At 43.3% G+C, this 22,408-nt stretch overlaps 1 protein-coding gene across 2 annotated transcripts in view; it reads left to right on the top strand.

The window, feature by feature from the left end:
* LOC125891967 (ERC protein 2-like) overlaps nucleotides 1–22,408 on the top strand; it is a 187,722-nt gene that overhangs the window by 57,832 nt on the left and 107,482 nt on the right. For both annotated transcript variants that reach the window (XM_049581599.1, XM_049581600.1), the window contains exons 9-11: nucleotides 10,190–10,327; nucleotides 16,055–16,243; nucleotides 22,155–22,196. In XM_049581599.1, coding sequence (XP_049437556.1) covers nucleotides 10,190–10,327; nucleotides 16,055–16,243; nucleotides 22,155–22,196 — 369 coding nt within the window. The remainder of the gene's footprint in view (nucleotides 1–10,189; nucleotides 10,328–16,054; nucleotides 16,244–22,154; nucleotides 22,197–22,408) is intronic.

Genomic DNA, 22,408 nt, shown 5'->3' with positions numbered 1-22,408 from the left:
AGATAACTTTTTTCATATTAGAAGAAACAGTCACTTTATTCACACAGCAGTAAATGAGACATATATTCTGTAAAACACACAAACAAATCACCTACTCTTCTGCCTACTATATGGTCTTGTAGTGCTTCTAACACCATGTCCTAACTGGATGCGACACAAGCAAGCATCAGCGACTAAATCAGTTTGATTGCATTGTTTTCTGTTGGACCGTCCTAACTGACCGTGATGCGATGTGATGAGATGTGACACACCATTTTCAGTTTAACTTTGAAAGCTCCGCAATGGACGAGCAACAGCTGATTCAGAATGTTTCCGGCAAGCACTGTGTGGGTTGCTCAGCAGAGCTTGCTAGCTGGAGATGATGGTATGATATCGTATGGTAGCAACAACAATATCTATAAGTTGCATGTGACAGTATCATTGTGAATATGAATAATAAGGAAGTACACACTCACCCATCTTTTCAGTGTTTACTCTGGGACCACAGTCGCTAGGTAGGTGATTTGTTTACATGACTTGACGGCAATCCAGTGTGGACAGAGAGCGTCCAGTGTGACACAATAGTCTGATGCTTGCTTACTGTAAAGACACGGTGTAAAGGCCTCATGGCAAGTGAACAACAACAACAAATCAGCGTCGATTGAGACTCCTCGGCTCTGATTGGTTGTTTTCGGTGCGCTGCTGTGGATTCTAACGAATGCCATTAGAAGCAGTAAGTAGACATGATTTTTCTCATGTACTTATATCAGAATATACAAACAGTTAAACTTAACTTATGTACCTCAAAATATGGTATTGAAAAAGTATCTTTACTTCATGTAATGAAGTTGCTGAATTGATACAGTGAATGACCTACGTACCTAAGTATCATAGGTGAGCAGTCGTGTGTGTATAACAGCTGTTTTTCTCACAGATCCCTACAGATAACATTTTACCGCCTGTGTACGTTCCTGCGTGTGAGCATGTGTGTGATCTTGATAGATCTTGTGATGAGGCCACCAATGCCTTTCATCCTAATGGATTCCATCTGACCAATCACAGTGCAGAGACATGGCTACAGATAAGCCTGTTGGAGCTGGGGAGGTTCCGGTAAACAGCCTGTGATAGGCCCCCCTGTATAACCCTTCTGCTCCTATCAGCAATCAGCCGGGGTTAATGGCGAGAGCCTGAGGCTGGCTGATTGGAGCCAGGCTACACATCAGTCAAGACAAACCCAGTGTTGGGCCATATGTCAGGCTCCAGCTATTCAAGTCCGTCTTCTCCCTGACCACAACACGTGCACTGCAGTTGAGGAAATCAGACATGTTTGATGACTCTGTGACTTGATGAAGAACTTAAACCTGACTGTATCCCGGTGATGACACAAGCTATAACTCAGGCTGACCTGTTTCGACCTATCCTTTGGCAGTCAAGTGTTAGTATTTTGTCTTTTAAGATCTGAGGCAGGCATTTCTTTTTCTGTCTAAAGTGGGTCACACTTTGACCCTCTGTCTCTCAGTTGAACCGTATGACTGTATGGTGTATTTGACCTGTCTGACCAGATCACTGTAAAGTGTGCCGGGGTCAGAAGTTACAGGCTGACTCACAGCTGCTGTGGTCCCTGCCGTGGCCACATATGATGTCTTTCTTTCTTTCTCTTTCTCTTTTTCTTTCTTACTTACTTCCAGATCAAAGGGCTCCCATTCCCCCTCTCCAAAGAGGAGAAAAAGAAAAGAATTAATACTAATGGTGCTGGGAGCAGAGGAATAAAGCGTCGGGGTAATTACCCAGCAATCACTGCAGCATTCCGCAGCTGAGGGGGGCAGAGATAGGGTCTTGAGCCTAAAGAGCATGGACGTGGATCAACTTGGCCGGCTCACACACAGACACACTCACACTCACGTACAGCCTAGCTTGCACAAGTGCAATCTGTCTTCATTGAACAGCTCTGGGGTCTGCAGGAGTCTCTCCCTGCTCATTTTGCTCTGTGGTCGACCAGGAGAAATCGCTATGAAAACAACACTCGCTTCGTCTTTCTCGCTGTTTTTCTGTCATTCTCCTGGTGCACGTCTGCATCTCTGTGTGTGTAGGTGTACATATCTTTGTGTGTGTTCGTATGCCTGTGTGTTGGTGTCTATTTGATATGTATACATGCAGCGGAGGGTCTCTGTGTGAATGACTTTCTGGAGGAATGTGTGGGGAGAGGGGGAGGATGTCTGCTTGTCATGTGTGTAAGTGCAGCCCCCATTGCCTGAACGTGGCCCAACATTCATGATAATAATCACAGCTTGATTGTGTGTGTGTGTGTGTGTGTGTGTGTGTGTGTGTGTGTGTGTATGTGTGCGCGTTCCTCAGAGATCAGTACTGTATGTTCAGAGTACACCATGTTACATTGGACAGGATTAGATATGGTGGATATGGTTTCCTGTTTGTGTATGTGAGTGCATATGCAAATGTGGTTATGCACATACACAAACAGTAGGCCTCATTTATCAAGCTACCTAAATATTTTGTTGCAGTAACCTCAAATTAGGATAGATCAAAGTTTTCAGAGTTTTTTTTTACTGTCTGTTAGACATTGGACAAAAGTCTTTTGATTAAGGAAGTAATTAAACAGGCTTTTTGAAGTTTTTGACCCTTAATGTGTTTGTGCTCAGTCCTAAAACAGGCAATAATGATTAAATGCAACACAGATTATTGCATTTAAGGAAGTGCTTTGGCGAGGTAGTTGTGTGAGTAGAATAATTATTAATTCTCGCTTTCCAAGTAGCCTGTGGGGTTTTATTTTTAACGCACTTTCTTAGTTTTAATCCTGTGTCCCTGTGTCGATTAATCATTTATCTCTTATTATATACCAAATCTGAAAAATCAGTTCCTGTCTTTTCTCTTCCTGTGAAACCAGGTAAAGCGGTTATGAATGTGTGATGACTCATGCTGCACTCAGAGGTGTTAACAAAACTTCATCCATTCAAATGAGACTTTAGGCAACTAGCTAGTCACACTGGTATTATAAAAAGCTAGTTGGCTTGGGTGGTATGTATTTTTTCATACCTTAAAAGGATAGTGCACCCAAAAATTAAAATTCAGCCATTATCTACTCACCCATATGCCGAGGGAGGCTCAGGTGAAGTTTTAGAGTCCTCACATCCCTTGCGGAAATGGGGCCAGCAACAAAACTCCACCTAATGCAGGCTTACAGCGCCCCAGATTAAAACATCCAAAAAACACTTTTCATTTTTGGGTGCACTATCCCTTTAAGACTTTCCTGACATCAAGTTTACGGTATATTACAGTATTTGTGTTGGAAAACTAAAAGGCGTAAAAGCTGAGCTGCTGGTGATAGAAGTTATTGTAGCATATATCATTGTCTAGCCTACAATGCTGTGTTTCTCATATGCAATTAGCCTATTTAGACAAGTCTTGCCGGGTTAAAACAGTTATGGCTCATAGAATAATTAATAGACAGGACATAAGCGCTCTTCTTGCTGGAGGACCCGATGACACTTGTTGCTGTGCCAGATACTGACACATTTGTGGCCTAGACAGAGATGATGTGTTGAATAAAATCATGTGGCAAATAAACTGCTTTTGTAGTTGGGCAAACTCATCTCAAGATAAAACTGCATGTGGAAATACTCCCAAACAGGGGCAGAGGGATCTTCTTTTCTACGAGTCCTGTAATGTTATCCCCACCACTCACGGCTGCCATCTGTCTCAGCTCAGACTGACCTCTGGTGGCGCATGCTGTGCACTACATTGCCTCATTACAGCATCTCCCTTTTAGTGTAAAATAGAGCGGAGCATCAGTATTTATGACAGTATTGAAAATCATATCATCTGGATTTCTTAATACTGTGGTACAACGCAATACCTTGTCACCACCCAAGCCTAGTAGCTAGCTAACAGAGCAATATGGAGAGAGATGGAAAGAGATGTGTGGGCAAAACCTTTGTTTCATTTCCAGAACAACATGGCAGAGAGCTAATTTATTAATCTCTCCCTCGTCGTCCTCCCGATCCAACAGCGAGGGTGGTGTGTGCAGAGCCAGCAGGCCATTCAGCAGTGGACTCCGTTGTAGCTCCATATTGCACAAAACTCTGAGCGCTTCTACTGTTTGACACTCTAACGTCCATTACAGGGGGACATTAGCTTAACCAGAGTGTGACTGTTATGTGATTTTAGCCAACATGCAATGTTATAATAATTCAGTTAACCCTTGCCTCCTCACCTCCTTGCTGAGGAGAGCAGCTGCACTCATCTGTTTAGGAGATCATATCTGCAGTTCCTTGGCTCCCTCCTGAAGTTTTTTCTGCATGCAGTTATTCATTTTTTATTTTATTTTCATGCGGTGTTCCATAAATTACATTTTATTAATGTAATCTGTAATTTGTTGTTTAATTATGACCTTTGTGAAACAGGAAATCCAGCACTTTGGCTACTAAATTATGTTTTTTAAAAATCTCCTTTCAGCCTATTTGGTATCGTTTCTTACAATAAATCCGTGTGGGTGTCCTGTTTTACTGTATTTGATGTTTCTGAGGTTGGTCTAAAGTTAATTTATAACTAAGGTTATGTTTTTGAGGTCACTTCCAATATAGGAATGATTGGGATGCAGGAAAAGTTGCTTTTATGTAAAAATATACAAGAAAACTAAAACACATTGATGAATACTGATAAATGAGGCTTATCGTGTGTATTCATTTGTCTTCTGTGTGCTTGTTTCTCTGTATTCAGAAAGTGTGTGTATGTTTATACGCCTGTGTGCCTGCATTTAAATTAGACTATGGGTGTGTGTGTGTGTGTGTGTGTGTGTGTGTGTGTGTGTGTGTGTTGCTGATGGACACAGAGCACCTTTGTGTTTTTCTAAACAGGCGCTGGTGGTTAAGAACAGAATGAATGTTGGAGCGATGCAGAGGAAGCTGCTGTGAGAGTCACAGGTCTCAGTTGTAATCGTAGTGAGACCCGTAGAAAATTCTGTCTCTTTCGTTTCCTTCCAGTTCCACCTTGATGAACTTTATTTTTTTTCTTCCCTTGGCTGCAGGATAGACGAGGACCTGCCTTTTTGGCTTGTCAACCAGGCCTGTGCATGGTCCTTGGTTAGGAGGCAAAAGAGATTTGATAGAGTACAGCCCAGCAGATACAGAAAAATGTGCAGGCATGCTGGCACACATGGAGGTACACAGTGGCACAACACATGTTTTTGTGCGATTGTGCCCAGCCCTCTGGTACAGTGTTGGCCAAAACATCAGGGAGAAAGATTTTGCTCTCGTTGACATACATTATAGTTTGGAAGGCAAAGAATTCAAAGCTATTTCCTCACAGAAATAAAGAATGACCTCTGCTTTTCCTTGTTTAGAAAAGTGTGAATGATTTCAGAACCTGAGCATCGTGCTTCTTGACCCTCCCTCTTCTTTCCCCCCTCTCTCGGGCACAACTCGTCTTGTGAAGTCATTTTGCTCCGTCGTTCTGGTCGATAACAGATGAGTAATGACTCCTCGAGCAAAGCAGCATGACATCAGGAAGGTCATTTGAGGGGAATGGGGAGAGGTGTCGTTCCTCGTGTTAAGGGTCTCTCCATCACGTTGTCCCCCTACATTCCCAGCCGGTCAGCTCAACTGTCCGTAGAGATCTGGTTAGGACTTAACAGCTTTGAGTGTATGCTGACAGTTTCCTTTCAAACTCCATTTGTGGAGTGTTTGAGGGGAATGTTTCTGAACAATAGCTGCCACTCTTATTCAAAGAAACTTACAATGAAGTAGCATGTAGTAGGTTATTGTCTCTGGGGCCAAAGAGGATAGCATCACGTCTGTATGTCAGCTTGTTCTGTTAAGTGTCACATCTCATAATTGAGAACGGTTGTGTTTCACTCTGCTGTTCTCACACAGCAAATGCTTGAAATACAACAACAAAAAACATAACATAAGCACATAATTTTTCATTTTAAATGGACTCTGGAGTTGTCTCAAGTGGACAATGAGCCTGTTTCAGAATATTGCCACATGGGGGCGCCAGCTTACACAGTATCAGTGTTTTCTCAGTCTGCCGGTGCTGGTGTTGCTCTGCTTCACAAGCAGAGAAGGGGTGGCGGTGGGTGGTAGTGGGAGGTGGTGGTGGGACAGGGGTGAAATGAAGTGCAAGCACAACTTCCTCATACTGGAAAGGTCACTATCTTCTCTGAGCTTCATGAGCAAACTGTTTGTCTTTGAAGAGCCACATCTGAGTGCTCAGCAGCAGGAGGAAGTCCTTTATTGACCTGGGAATCAACAAGCTCTGATAGCAGGAGATGGGAGCAGTATGCAGGTGTACATGTTTGAGTGAACTGTAACACACACACATATATAAACACACGCAGTTTGATATGCACATGCTGTACTTGGATTGTAGTATGTGATTGTGAAATATTTGAAGTAGCAGTATGATATTTCTAGTATGTAGTCTTTCATCGTGTTTCTGTTCGACTGTGACCTAGATTTCTCTGGGGAAGTACACACTGTGTTACTACATTGTTCAGTTTGTGGTTATTGTTCCTCTGTGTATTTGTGTGTGGCTATGTGTGTGCGTATGTACATGCATTCACATATGTGTCAGTGCCAGGATCTTTGGGTTTTACAACTGTCCCCGTCATATTTTCAGAGGCGATGACAAGCGCAGAGAAATGAGTTGCCTTTCAAAAAAGGGCGACCAATTATTGTTTGGTATTTTTATTGGTCCAGAAGAGTTTTAAAAATACAAATGATTGTATTTTTATGGTGGTCACGCTCCACGCTGGTCTCCTTTGTGTTCTGCAGAAATGATTCCTCTGGAGGCCACCGAGTTCTAGCTCTTAGTTTGGATGGAAGACAGACGGGTCGACCGGGTTTGTGGTTCTGCTCCGGAACAAGCTGCTTTTAGATGACGATTTTTCGCCAGAGAAACAGGGCCTGATACAGTTTCACTCACTTTTCTCCCATTACATTAGAACTGAGCTTGTCCTAATCATGATCACACTCACACTGCAATGCAACACTAAGAATCCCAATGGATTTCGAAGCCTGCTAAACAGAGAATCAGAATTGTTTTGTTGACAACTGTGAATTTCCCCCTCACTTTAGATAGTTGTCATTCATTTGAGAATGAATTAACGCTCCATTTCATCTTGTTTTGTTTCACTGATGACACTATCACAGCCCACTTTTTACCACTAGCTTCACCAACTAGTTAAGTCAATAACAGTATGACTGTAGCGGGCACCACCAAATTTACAACAGGTAATTTGTAAACTATCTCTGTCCCATATTTTTACATGCACAGTAGATTTTTTGTGTTCTCTGCATCTTTTTATTTCTAACGTAATTATGTCAATCATTAGCTGATTAATCAACTTCTATTTTGCAAAAGTCGACGCCTTGGAAAAGTCAAGGTCAGTAAAAGGTAACCGCGCATCAACACTTTGAGGCGAACCTGGTCCCGTCCTATCAGCTCGTTGATAAAGTTATCAGAATCAAAACAGCATGGCTGTAAACAGTGGAGGGCCATGTGTGTGGGAGACGACTGAGACAGACGTCATGGTTTCCCCAGGAGGATACACACTCTCTGAGACAGACAGTCCACACCGCAGCGCCTGGCCCGTAGAGTCATGGTAGCTGCCTATTGTAGGTGGTCTGCTTCAGCGGGAGGTGTGTGTGGTTGGAGAGTGGGATGACATATGCACAGTGGTTTAATGATAAAAGCCTGTGTGTGTGTGTGTGTGTGTGTGTGTGTGTGTGTCAGAGAGATGCAGGAGTATAGTTTGAGGTAGCCTCATACGCTCAGAGATAAAATGAATGGCTGCTGTTCTCATCATAACAATCGAGCTACTGGAAGGGAGGCCCCCCTCTCTCTCTCCCAGAAAGGCATACGGCTGCCCTGCGCCTCGCCTGTCAACAAAAAGCCATTTCTCTTCGGAGAGTATGTTTTGACTTTCAGAATTCTGACAGAATTCCTCGCCCACTTTCCCATATCCATGACTCACGTGACTCGTTCTCATTCTCCGATACAACGTTTAACGTTTTTCTGCACAATTTCACCAAAGGCAAAGCGACGTGGCTAAATATTTCATCGAGTGGTTGTTATTTTGTGCGACCAGGCCAAAGCAAACTTAAGCCTGGTAAAGAATGTAATCATTTATCTAAGACCAGGGGCGACATGCTCAATTTGACCTGGGTTCTGTGGTGCCCATAGGGACAGAGAGCCAGGGTGTGCATGAGTGCATATGTATATGTTTCGGTGTGTATTTAGAAGAACAAGGTATGTCAAAGAGCTACTGAGCTGCTACAACTTGAGGCCAAAGCCCGATATTTGGTTTGTTTGTACTTCCTCTTGTGTTTACTGTGTGTGGAGATAAGCATGTTCCAGCGTCAGTCTTGTGTAATCTATGGGGTTGGCGGTGCTTCATGATGCAGAGATCGTGAATGTTATAATGCGTGTAGCTTTAGTGCTCAAGTGCCTACATCCCTTGGAAAAGTACCTCTTCAGCCCACTTACTTAAAATGAGAGAAACATAAGAGAATAAACGTGGAAACACGAACCTCGCCTCACAGTGACCGCCCTAAAATCTCATCTAACACACCCATGGCAATCATGAATTGCTGGGAATTGTATCTGACTTTGATAGTGTCAAGCTTTCCCATCATTCCCTGAAGGATTTAATGTCCCTATCGCTTTGAGTCTTTAGCTTGGCTGTATAATGACATGTCATTAACCTATCAAGATCTGCTGAAGGGTCCTGACTGCTTTTTCCCACCCCCCTCCTGCCACTTTCCCTTCATTGCCAAAACCAAGATGGCTCCTTTAAACTCATGCTCATGCCCTCCAGGGAGCAGAGAACACCAAAGTCTACAGTCTAATTGGATTCATTTGTAAAATAGCTGTGGAGATTTGGACATTATCTATCTATGTACCCATGACTGGAATGCAGCTTATTCCCCCCCACTGGACATTTTTTACCCCGTCACCATCTCAGTTAAAAATGTGGTCTCTTGATGGCCCAGAGTGCTTTTTATGTCTTTTATTGGATTCTCATGTTCATTAAATAATAGATTCTTTTCAGTGTATGTGCCTTTCTTTTGTATAACACAAGCCCTGATCTGAGAAAGGACCACTTGGGTCAAATGTGGAATTAATGCTTTGCAGCAGCGAGTGAATGGTGCTTTGTCTGTCTGTAGAAAAAAAAACACTACTAGAGGAGAATTGGAGACAGGAAAATAGATGCTCTATGCCAGGGTATAGATCTCAGGGAATATCGGGGAGTCCATCAACTTTTCAAATCCAACTACCTTTTTAATAAATCAAGATGATATTAATTCAAATTCAAAGGAATGTAGAGTGTGCCTGTGGAAATTATAAGTCACCATGTCACTATGTCCTGTCACCAGATGTGCTATCCCTTTGTAACTAATTTGTAGACCTCTGGAGTCTCATTGCATTGCGCTGCGTCCTACCCCAGCTGCATCTGCTAGTGTTTTGTTTGGTACAGCTCGGAGCGTTTTGTGTTTCTTTGTGTGTGCGCGCCTGTGTGTCTGAGTGTGCCTGTGTATGTGCCTTTGTGTGTGTTTGTGTTCCGTTTTGCGGATGTTCATCAGATAAAGGCTTTTGAACACCACAACTGGCTATTACACCGCCACTTTAGTGACATGAGGTTAGCCGCAGAAAGGCAGATGCAGAGACGCTGTCCCGTGAGTCAACAGGCTGAATTAACTCTTCGTGTAACACTACTAAACTTGTACTAAGGCTGCTTCGGTCGCACTATCCAGTGGCTATGTTGTTTACACCTCTCCACTAAGTATTCTCTCTTCATGGATCCAACCATAATTGTCTTGACCCAAGCCGTACAGTGGAGGCTTTCATTGCTGCTCATCTTTAAAATGCCAGGCCAGAATGGAAGACATTACAGCAGGAAATTGGAGAATGCAGCCAGAGGCTGAGCACACTATTCAGTGTCTAGATTCATCTTCTCGATGAATTGGCGGTCAATGGGATAATTTGTTTTCGTGGTACTTTGGTACCGCAAGGTCTCCATTCACGATAGTCCAGTTGTGCATATTGTACGAACGCTACTTAACCTTTCAGGTTCAATCTAAACTTTCCTGCCCATGACTCTTTTAATCCTTGAGACTGTAATATGCTTGTTTCACATTGATATTCTGCTAACCTCAGTTCCTCTCTTTCTCTATCTCTGTCCATCTCTCTCCAGATTGAGAACCTGTTGGAGCAGTTAAAGGATAAGGACAAACAGCTGGCTGGGTTGAGGGAAAGGGTCCAAGGCCTTCAAACTGACTCCAGCAACACCGACACAGCCCTGGCCACGCTAGAGGAAGCCCTCTCAGAAAAGGTACAGGAGGGATGAAGGAAGGGTGAGGATAAAAAAGCCAAATAATAGCGAGAAGGTGAAGCTGGATGTCAAGAAAAGCTGACAGCAACTGCTGAAAAGAAACAGATGTTGTTCTGTTAGAATAGTGGCTGGACGGATGGTGTGAAGGATTACGCACACTATTGATGAGGAACTTGTTTGTCAGATTTAGACAATAAAAACTTACAAAATAAAACCATTTGACCACCAGTTGGTCTGGAAGTGGCCGGAAATTTTTACCCATTGAGGCACACTGGTCTTTCAGGAAGCTGGTGTATGACATAGGGCTTAATGAAGTTGCGTGCTTTGCTATGACTCACTGCCATAATTTACTGACACAGCCTCCTGATTTACAGACCTCGGACCACACTGGATGAGGTCCGCTCTGAAAACAGTAAGGGAGAGAAGGAGAAGGGAGGTCTAAGGTGAACATAGACAGAGGATTAGTCCCTGTCCGTAACTGCGCTGAATATAGGGAGGGAATGATCTATAGAATAAGAGGAGGATAGAAGTTTTGAAAGGGGGAGGAATAGAGAGATGGAAAAAAGGAATGGCAGAAGAGGCACAGCCCTGATGGAAGAGGTGGCCTCAGAATTCAGGGAGGGAGAGGTCAAGGAATGTAAGGGTGGAGGCAGAGTAAAAAAAATGAGCAACTTCTGCAAGACATATGAAAGAAGAAGAGAAAGAACAGAGCTGGCAAGAGGAAAACAGTTACAGAGGATCAGAGGTGGAAATCCAGCAACAGATAACACAGCCATGAACATATAGAGGAGAAAATTAACAACTGTGACCGTGAGTGGACATTATGAGAGAGAGACTGTACTGTACAGTCTCAATGAGGTGTGTGCAGGCCTGGTCCAATGTAAGTAAAATATAAATATAATTGATTTTTAACTGCTTTTACTGGCCTCCGTAGCCTCGGCAAATAGTTCATTGAGCCCAGTACTGATGCATCCATACACAAATGAAGATACATTGCAACATAAATTTACAGGCTGTGGTAGCATAAATAAGAATAAATTGATCATCGACATAAGAAGTGCCACGGGAGGACGCCCCCCACGACAGAAGTCTGGGCTGCTAATTATTTGTATATTAACTGGTTTCCTGTCATTTTGCTCAAGGGGTCCCCGGGCAAAGCAAGCTGGGTATCCCTGGCGTGGCTCAACCAAAGCCATGTGAATCAAGGTGAACTTAGCCGACTTACTTCATTAAGTGGATGGGTGAGTCAGTGGACAGATTGGACGTTGGTTGTAAACATGCAGCGTTTGTTGTCTTCTGGCAACATGAAAGAGCAGCTGGTCTGCATAAAGCCTTACCTTAACACCACGGAGCTAGTATGCCGCCACCAACACTAAAAGATGAACCGTCTCTCTAGCCACTGGGATGTTTTGTGGTGTTCTGAAATGCACGGCATTTAACGGCACAGGCAGAGTTACCCAATAAAACTGCGCTGATATTCTCGTATTCGCAGGTAAATAAGTTGCTTTTCGAGAAGCTGGAGTGCTAATGGTGTTTTTTCTTTCTGCACAAGCCTGTAGTGATGTGTTTATGAATTTGCACTCGTGGTTACAGGGTGCCAGTGATTTCTAATTGGAGACAGGCTTGAACACAGGGCAGATTTGATTTACATACTGTACTGACCATGGAGATGTCAAATCCTAGTCTGGCAGTATATACACTTTACCTTGAACTGACTGGCTCGATTTCAGAGCGACTCCATCTTACTGAGCTTTGTTGCATGTTTGAAGTTGCGAGCACACATTTGTTGGTACTACAGTCTTAAAAAATGATTGCTTTGGCACCGCGGGCTACAAAATGGTTCCCATTTACGTGTTTGTTTGTACTGCAGGCTAAAAGATGGATGCTGGTTTACATTTTGTTGGCACTGGCTGCTGCTTAAGAGTTTATGGAGTTCCCAATTAGGACAGATGTGGATGTCCAGCTGTACTAAATGTTTTCCCAGTGGCTGCCACATTTTTATGTGTTCCAGTGTGCACATGTATGTTTAGGCATGTATTTTTCTGTAAGCGACATTAGCTTGTGGTACTTGTGATGCCACCTGCCCAATGCAAGCTTGTCTTAGAAGTAAAGGAATGACTCTTCGTGTGTCTACCTTTCGCCAAGAGGCGTGGGTAAAGCGTTGAACCCCACTTGTGATAGGCACTGGGGGTTGCAATTATTTCCCATAAATAGGCCCGTTTCCACTGAAGAAGTTCCTGGTACTATTTGGGGGGCGGAAACTACAGGAACGTCCTCTCGCTCAGCCCTCTCAACCGCCGTGTCTCCACTGAGAGAGAGTGGAGTACGAGGAATGTTCCTGTAAAGTTACGGGCTGCCTCTGGATGTGACGTAATCGTTGCGCGACCATTTTGACCGGGGCGACGTAGGGACGCCGTTAGCCGATAGCGGTGTCTGTAATAACTCACTAAATGGCCCGTGAAAAAAATATTTTTTCCAGCGGATGTCTTAGTTACAACATGATTGAGCTAACTGGAGTAGTTTCATGTTGTATCCGACAACGGGAGGCTTTTAACAGATGACATCCTGATGTTAGCTTTGCTGCCGCTTTTAGCTATCCCTGTCAGCTGATGCTTTCTAGACATCGTGATTTCCCAAAACTGAATAAATACCACACATAGCAACACAAAACTGCTTTGCTAGCTCAATCATGTTGTAACTAAGATATCCGCTGGTTTTCACGGGCCATTTAGTGAGGTTTTTTTACATGGCGGCAAAAGCTATATGAACGAGCTAATCCTCGTCTGCTGGGTTTTAAAAATGCCGGCTAGTTTGTTGCTTTCTGCTGACGTCACATGCCTCTTTGAGTATATCCAATCAGCACCAAGTAATCCCCAAGCCCCAGCCAGGAGTCTTTCGAGGCCGTTCTGAGTACCTACCCCGAGGCAGGGACTTGTTTAGCCCCCGTAAAAGTTCCAGAGCTCTGTCCCTCGGGGGTGGTTCCTGCGGTGGAGACAGGCCGCGGCCCCATAAAATTACCCCGAAGTTCCTACGGTGGAAACGGGCCTCATGAGGAATTCCCATTAAGTGCAGGTCATAAGTTTGTCTTGATTAAGCCCTTAGCCTTTGTACAAGTGGAAGTATCATTGCCGGTTGCACATGAGAGAAGTTTTCTCTCAGAAAGCCCTTTCTGACAGAGATGTATTCATTTAAACCCAAACCATGACTTTTAACCTAACCTAATCAAGAAATCCCTTTATGGTAGAAAGCAATGGAGGAAAACTTCTCCCAACTTCTTTCTGGTTACCACCTTGCCAGGGCTACATGGTGAGGGTTGTCGGCTTGGTTGGTGCGCGAAGAGTCTTTGTCTTCGGTTTATGCCTTCAGGCAGGGCATGCTTCTGTTGTCGCATGGGTCTCTCATGTCCTGAGGGCGGCTTCCAGATAGGTTGGTGGCTGTCCCTGTGGCGTGGGCACTGCGTTTCAACCAACCAACCTCCTTCCTTGAAGGGATGCCTCCTTCCCTGCCCCCCTCACCGCCTAAGCTTTGTGTCCTGTGGCCTGTTCCATGGGTCAGTGGAAAATATCCTACAGGAGCTTTTAAGACGAAATTTGAGTGTTGCATTTCTTTTTTTTTTGAGGGAGCTCTCAATGAATCCGAACAGTGATTAGGATTCTGCTGAGAGAGCTAATCCCCCCTAATAAATATACTGAATACTAACTAATACAACAAATACCACATTAGGAGGAGGTTGGGCTGGTGGAGGTAGCTGTGGCAGCAAACAGCACTGACATGAGCGTGTAAAGTTATAATGTCCGCGCTGCATATAGCATGAGTACGATTGGATATTCCCAGCCAACAGCTGATGTCAATCAGCCGATACAAGCGTGACTTCAGTGCTCTGCCTGAACTAGCACTACGCTTCATTGCTGAAATTTAGAAAGGCGGTGTTAAACCTGGCTCAGAGTTCAAACAATTTGAGGGCTTAGCATCACGACTCAGTGTTTTTTTCAGCAGTTCTGAACAGGAGATACAACATAAGTGCTGAGTCAGCCAACAACGCCTCCTCTATAAAAAAAATTACTTTTTTTACACAATGTTAAGTGCTTTGACACCGATCGTGTGAAAGCAGGTTATGTGGAGTCAGACACAGAGGTGCTTGTGTTCCTGACAGGTATGAACAAATATGTGTGTGTGTGTGTGTGTGTCTGACTTGTAGGCTGCAATCATTTCTTTTGATTGTGTTGGATTCTGTGTTACTTGAACTAAACTGAATCTGTATCCATTCAGTCAACAAGAAAAAGAATTGTTTGCATTGTGCTCACAGGGATCAGTCTATTAATAAACAAGATGTTGGCTGATGTGTTTTTCATTCAGTACGTAGATGTTTTCACTTAAAATGATCTTTTATCACCTAAATTTGTTTTTGTTGCCGACAGACTTTGAAATGAATAACATAATGGCACAATAAACTGTAAATCCCTTTTCTGCCTCGGCCCATCTGTTTACCCAGAAACCACTTCTGATGCAGCCTACATATAATTCAGCTGTGATGAGGAGAACGTTGGCGAGCTTTTCAGACTTTGTGGTCAACACAGGGTGTGTGTAATGTGTTTACAAGAGCGAGTGTGTGTGTAGCTAATCACACTCCCTGTCACAAACCTGCTCTTGGAGCCAGTCGCTAGCCACAGTGCTGTGGTTCTAATTAACAGGCTAGGGCATTGTGCCCAAGCCAAGCCCTGCTCTTTGGTGTGTGTATGTGTGTGTGTGTGCCTGTCTGAGATGTTACGTATGTGTATTTTTGTTGTGTTTACATGCACTCCACACTTTTTATTATCACATCCTGGTCTCTTTCCCTAAACCCCAAGCATCCTAGAGATATTTCATAATGTGGGGAAAACACCCAGGACCTATTAGCCATGTGGTCTCTCCCTCCTTCTCTGTTCTCTCCCTCTCTCTCGCCCTCTCCTCCAAAGCCCACTATGCAGTGCGTTGCTGTGCCAGGTCTAGTTAGTGGGTGTATTTGTCCAATTACCCAGGGGTTTAAAGCTGCCAATCATGCGGCGATGCCACATCGTAAAGCCTCATTGCTGAGCTGTGCTCTGTGCCTAAATAAACACCTGAGTAAACACCTTGATAATCACTTCAGTCCACACCTAAACACACACACGTACACCTTAACACACACCTACTACACACACCTTTGCATGCTCCGCCACCCATGGTGTGGACCTGGTCTCAGGCCAATGCCCAGAGCCGTGGTCCTCCCGCTGTCCGATGTGATTAGAGAATAGAGAAAATTATGATGTAAACATTCCAGCTCGGTTTATCAGCAGTCAATGTGGAGTTGTTAGGAAGTGATCTACAGTACTGTCCAATCCGCTCTCAATAAATCTGTCTCTGTCCCTCAACCCTTCCCCTGCTTCCTCCATCTCTCTCTGTTCTACTTGGCTCTCATCTCCTCTCATGTCCCTGCTATTATTTATGGCAGCATTATTTATGACGGGCATTTATGAGTTTGTCTTTGGCCTCTCTTTGCGAAGCATGCTGGCGAGCCTAAACAGCGAGAGACCGGCTCAAATTTTTTAATAATGATAGGAAAGAAGTGTAATCACACAGGCCTGACAATTTTGTGCACACTGGAAGCAAACACTCATTTCTTGAATGTGTACAAGCCTCAATGCATACCATATTCCTGCTCTCATCTCTGACTAAACCTGATTTTCTTTTGCTCTTTTCCTATCTCAGGAGCGAGTGATAGAGAATCTACGCGAGCAGAGGGAGCGGGAAGACAGGGCTCGGCTGGAGGAGCTGGAACAGATGAGGAAGGAGAACCAGCTATTAAAGGACAAACTTTCAGCCCTGCAGCCCCAGAAACTGTCCCCAAGTCAGCCTGCTAACCCCGTCCCCACCCAGAACCAGAGGCCTGATGGAGAGGTCAGTATGGATTGTTTTGACATACTTATGATGCCTTATTAGGTGTGTGTGGTATGCAGTGTGGGTAATTTTTATAAATATGTTTTGGCTATTGTATTACATTTAATTTGAAATATCCAAAACAGTACTTGTGGTTGCAGCAACAGCGTGCATGTTGACACGAGCACTGTACACAAGTTTGATAGTCTGGTATGTGTGCGGACTGCAGACAAACAGCCATTAATATTTCATCATTATCCACATCATAACAGACTCGCACACACTTCACCGCTTGCGCCAACCTCTAAAATGAGCCCAAACACAGAATCCCATTTCGCAGAGCTCATAAAACAAATAATAACAAGTACATTTCTCGAAACCTTTAACCGCTGAACGCTTCAAACGAACATCATGACGCTTTATAATTATGTTTTTTATTGTACAAAAAGAATTAGAAGAATTTGCTTTTACAACCACTCTGCAGTGGTTGTAATGCGCTACTTGCACCCTGTATTTACACTGCTTACATCTACAGTAATAGCAATTCCACTCTCTTACCTCCCTGTGTGCATTCACAGTATTGTTAGCAACTCCCTAGCAAAGGGCCTGCCTGCACTTTGTCCCACAGGATAAAGGGATGAATTAAGAGAGAGTGATTTATGGACGTAAAAGATCCCTCATTCCCTGTTCGGGTGCCAAGTCAGAGGCCTGGCTGTCTTTTTTCTCCCTCTTTTTCCTCTCCCAGGCTTACAAGCCAGGACAGAATCTCGCCCTGCCAGAATTTATGAGAATATTTTTTTTTATTCTCATAAAAAGCATACACACACATCTCATTCCTGTGAAATGATATCTTGTTGAATGTTGACGCGGCACCACATGAAAGGGACAGCAGCTCAATAACTCTTTGTAGCGAGCAGATTCACACTCTGACAGAAGTGGTGCCATAATTGGACTATTTGGTGTACTCAGCAGCAATCAGGTCTGTTATGTAAACTTGCAGATACTTCAAAAACACGGATGCTGTTTGTGTGTTTATAATTGTGCATATGAGTGTGTGGTTCTCTCTTTGTGCCTGTGCATGCATGCGAGCAGAGAAACAACTGTCGGTGTGTTGGTGTTGATGTGTGAGTCTCTGCATGTGTTCGAGTGTGTTGCCGTGTTTGATCCTATTGTATTGCAATGGAGTGTGACAGGTTGGAAGGCTGTAATACTCAGTAGGTCAGAGGTGAACTGACTCTGTGCCTGAGATTAGAATCTGATCAAACCGACCTAACACACACACACACAAACGCGCTCATGCACACATTCATCTCAGTGCCGTCAGTCAGGGTATAACATGATTTGATCGTGAGAGCTAGAGTTAATCAAACTTCCAAATCAAGTACGCTGCACAGAAAAATCTGTGTACAGCAAATGCAGAAAATTACAGGCACCTACAAACACGATCACTATGCTGCTCCTGCACCATCACTCTGAATGCCCTGTAGTTACTCATCTCAGTCAAGGTAGAGGAATGAACTACAGAAGTCAGGACAACAGAGATTCAGTATCCGTCATCTTCCCCCACAGGCTGTAAATCCACCCTTTTAGATTATGCCTCAACACCCATTGTGCTTTTTTTAGGGCTGTAGGCAACTCTTGGTCAACTGAAATTCTGTTTCTCAACTTATCGATTGGTCGATGGGGGTAAAAAAATCTACACGTTATCTCTAGATTAACTTAATCTGCCACAGTGCACCAACTGCTCTCTACCTATTAGATTATGCATTCACCAGCATGTTTTTGGAGTTCTTTGCGGCAGGAGCTTGGTGTATTTACTAATGCTACAAATGCCCGCACCTTGACAAGGCACTGAGGTTGCACTCTATGGTAATGGCTGCATGTTTGGTGCTTTTTCCTAGTCAGAGAGAATTGAAAAATGTTCAACTTTGGGTAAAACGCTGCACTCGTCACTGTCACTTTATACCCAGCCGTCCAATCACAGTGAAGGAGTTGCGGGACAAATACCACAAAGACTAACCATCACACCCTACAAGTGCTAAACAGCAACAATGGAGGAAAAATACCGTACTGCTGGCCACATATACACTGTTGCATCCGTCCTCTCTTTCTCTGTGCTTTGGCCTTCCCTTCAAGTACTCAAGTACTCTACCTTGTGCCGACATTTTTACTTCCCTGGATATTCCATATTGTAGACACCAGATGCAACCAAAGCGTCTCAGCTAAAAAAAAAAAAAACCCTTGCATCTCCAAAGACAATGCTCTAGCACTCCCATCTGGGTGTTTTCGAAAGAGCGAACTGTCACTTTATACCCAGCCGTCCAATCACAGTGAAGGAGTTGCGGGACAAATACCACAAAGACTAACCATCACACCCTACAAGTGCTAAACAGCAACAATGGAGGAAAAATACCGTACTGCTGGCCACATATACACTGTTGCATCCGTCCTCTCTTTCTCTGTGCTTTGGCCTTCCCTTCAAGTACTCAAGTACTCTACCTTGTGCCGACATTTTTACTTCCCTGGATATTCCATATTGTAGACACCAGATGCAACCAAAGCGTCTCAGCTAAAAAAAAAAAAACCCTTGCATCTCCAAAGACAATGCTCTAGCACTCCCATCTGGGTGTTTTCGAAAGAGCGAAAGAATGCCTGGTATTTTCAGACGGAACAAAAACACTGTAGTGGACACACCGCCTATGAAAGTAACACCAGCGACCAATAAAATTTGGTTGAACAAGAATATATCGATCAACCATTTGACCAACTGACCAGAAGTTGTCAGCCCTAGCTTACTTAATGACTTATTTCTAAAATAAAACACCCATACTAATTTCAAAAAAATTGTATGCTAGCCTATGTATGCTGTAAATATACATATATTTTTATTTATTTATTTTTTTTGCTATATAGATTTGTCAGGTTTTACCAGAAACTAAAAGTGCTTGATTTAAATTAATGAAGCTTGGTGTTAGTTCATGTAGGATATGGAAGTCAAATGGCCCAGCTATAATCAACTGATAGTCAGCTGTTTGGATTATTGTTTCTTACCAGTTGCACACCAATCACAGCCACAAGGCTTCCTACTCACTGGTCCCTGCTACACAAATGCTGTGACACACTGCTGGCAAAGCTTTACCTCCACCACCCCAGCCTCCACCTTGCTTTTCAGAGACCTAACATGGCTCAAAGGCCGAAATGGTATTTAATGTCTTGCTTGGGCTCACTCTTAATCTGGTGGTTTTTCTGCATTGCACATGCTGCTTGTCTAATCCATGGAGCACCTCAAGAGCGGAGTCCCCAGTGCTAAATATAACTGTATTTGTTGCAATAAATGGTTAAATCTATGACGAGAGTGTTCCTGGCTAAAGTATGATTAAGAAATGTCCTGAGCAAAATTGCTGAATTCTCTGTACTGTGCACAATGATTGCATTTCCACAATGTCATATTTTCAGACAAATAGTATTTTTCTCATAAACCAGCTTAATATACAGATGATGTTTTTGACATTTTTTGCATAAATCTAAAGGCTGTATTCGAAGCGTCCTCTTTTGATGTTAATCTCAAATACCTTCAAAAATGGAGAAATAAGCTTTCCGCCTGACAGCCATTTAACCCTCATGCAGATGTAGAGTTTGTGTTTGCTATCATGTCATGTACACACGGTGGCCCACTCACTGTATCTGCAGATGTTTGTATTACTGACTCAGTCAAGCTGTTAGCGGAACTTTTTATGTTGACCTCAGAGCTCTGTTGACTTGACTGCATCCTCAGCCTCTTCCCATAAAACAGTATTTGTTGATTCCAAGGTTAATAAAGGACTTCTGAAACTAAACACTAGCTCTTCAAAGGGAAAACTGTAAAGGACCTTAGGGAAGGCAATGACCTTTTCCAGAGAGGATTGGCATAAATCAGTGAAGAGGCACCACACCTCAACTCACTTTTGAGTCCTATTCATAAGACTCTTTTCAAACCAGGCGGATGTCATATCTTCTTACCTTTTTTTGTTGCCTGTTTCTCTGTTTTTAGGTCCTTTGTGTGTTTTTGATCATAATATGGAGATAAGATAAATCAGACATTGATTGCACTGACAGATATATAATGAGAATGACAGCTGTCATATGTAATAAAGAAACAGATATTACCTTTAGGAGTCAAAACCTCTTTTTTAAATGTTACCCAAGCTCAGTGTGGCTGGGAATCCTCTGACCCAGCTCATATCCTGGTGGCCACACATATTTAACTTATTTGTAATATTTACACTTCAGAGACATTTCCAGGAATGATAATAATAATTTCAGTGACCAAATATGTAATCGTATCTTTACTGGCCTTCCCCCTCCTGTCATAATATCGCAAATTCTTGCCGGACCCGCCGTCCTCTCAGCCCCCTGCTTTCCCCATGTCTGTGTTTTTCACTAAAAGAACATAACAAACTCGGGTCCACTTAGGCCTAATGCATTTTGTGCAAGCTAAGATTGGGTTTGATGTGTCTGTACAAGTGTATGAGGCAAGGTGTGGAAGTAATGGGCGTAAGGATGAGGTAAACAATGACTCTGTTTGCTTTCTAGAGGGCCAAGTGTTCCCTTTTTCACAGGCACAAAGTGTGCACGCATGCAGTTACAAGCTTATGGGGCTTTTGATTGCTGCCATGTTGGTCGATTAATCAGTTTAAGTAATTTTTAAAGAAAAAATACTGAATATCTTTGGGTTATTGTCAAAACAAGGCATTGAGGATATCATCTTGGGCTTTAGCAAACAATGATCAACATTTATAGACAAAACATCTACTCGATTAATCAGGTTATTCGGAAAATAGTCTTTACTTGCAGCTTACTTACTTATGGTCACATGTACACTGTATCCATGGACATAACCGCAATACACACAACAGCAGTCAGAGTCTACAATAATGTCAACCTTGACATATTGAGTGTATATTTTAACATTTACAGATGTGTTCCTGCTGAGCTACCTCATTATGCACGCCTATATCTAAAGACCTTTCAAATATTTTGTTGTGCTCAATATGCCGCCTGTGCCCATGGCTGTATCTCCCATATGCAGGAGCCAATTTGTGCATATGGTTTATCTGGTGGGTTTGTCATAATGGGAAAGAGGCATTTGTTCAGATTGGCTGGTGCTAATAGTTAACAGACACTCCTTGGGGTTTTTTAGTAATGACAGACTCAAGAAGAGCTACATGTACAGTCCTAGGCCTATAGAGCTGACAATAAATTGCTCTGTGTGTGTGTGTGTGTGTGTGTGTGTGTGTGCGTGTGTGCGCGTGCGCGCTTACTTGATGATGTTTAAACGAGTGGCCTCAGCTGTTTCAACAAGTTAAACAATCTTCCCAAACACAGCAGACAGAGAGAACTAAAGAGCAAGCGAGAGAGGGAGAGAGAGAAAGATAATTCTAGGGTACAAACTTCCTCTGGGATATTTTTCTCAGAGAAGAAAGAATTCATCAGTGTAACTCTGTATTTTTTTTTTCAACATTGTACTTAGAAAAAAAAAATTGAGATGTTTGGTGGTCTCATAAAATCGCAGCCAAACAGAGAGAGACGGTAATTTTATAATGATAATGACTGAACTCCAAACTCTACATGACGGACGCCCCGGGGAGGCAACTGATAGATGAAAACCACAGAAAAGCAGGCAGCAGAGAAACCAGGGGGGTGATGAAGGGATGAGAGCGGATGAGGGCACAGATTGGTTCTGCTTCAGCTAGATGGTGACCCTAACCACATATCCAGGATTACCTTACCTTATCCTTTGGGTTTCAAAGCTACCCATGCACGATGATTTCACATCTGACCCTGCTTAATTGTCGGTGTCCACTCTTTCATTTCTAGAGAATGTTAAAATGTTATGACTGTCCTTGGTTCTTATAAATCAACATCTGTTTTATCTATCTGTATTAACTTCTAGGTGCCGGCTAAAGTAGATGGGCTCCCAGCAGGAAGCCCCATGGTAGGCTCTGTTATTTTGTGCCTGCATTGGTGTGTGAGCAGAGGCCATTTTAGGACATCTCAGACTCTCTTAGCTCTCTGTTGCCAGACTTGGCTTAACATTAATCTGTCTGAGCTGCATTTTGTCACGCTTAGCACAACATTCATCAACCCTATCTGTCCTTTGTCATTTTCAGCTAAACTTTGTCATGGTTTTAGCTTTGCTTGGTCAGC

This window comes from Epinephelus fuscoguttatus, linkage group LG7, assembly GCF_011397635.1.
Source record: "Epinephelus fuscoguttatus linkage group LG7, E.fuscoguttatus.final_Chr_v1".
Lineage (NCBI taxonomy): Eukaryota > Metazoa > Chordata > Actinopteri > Perciformes > Serranidae > Epinephelus > Epinephelus fuscoguttatus.
This window is presented reverse-complemented; position numbering and strand designations above follow the sequence as displayed.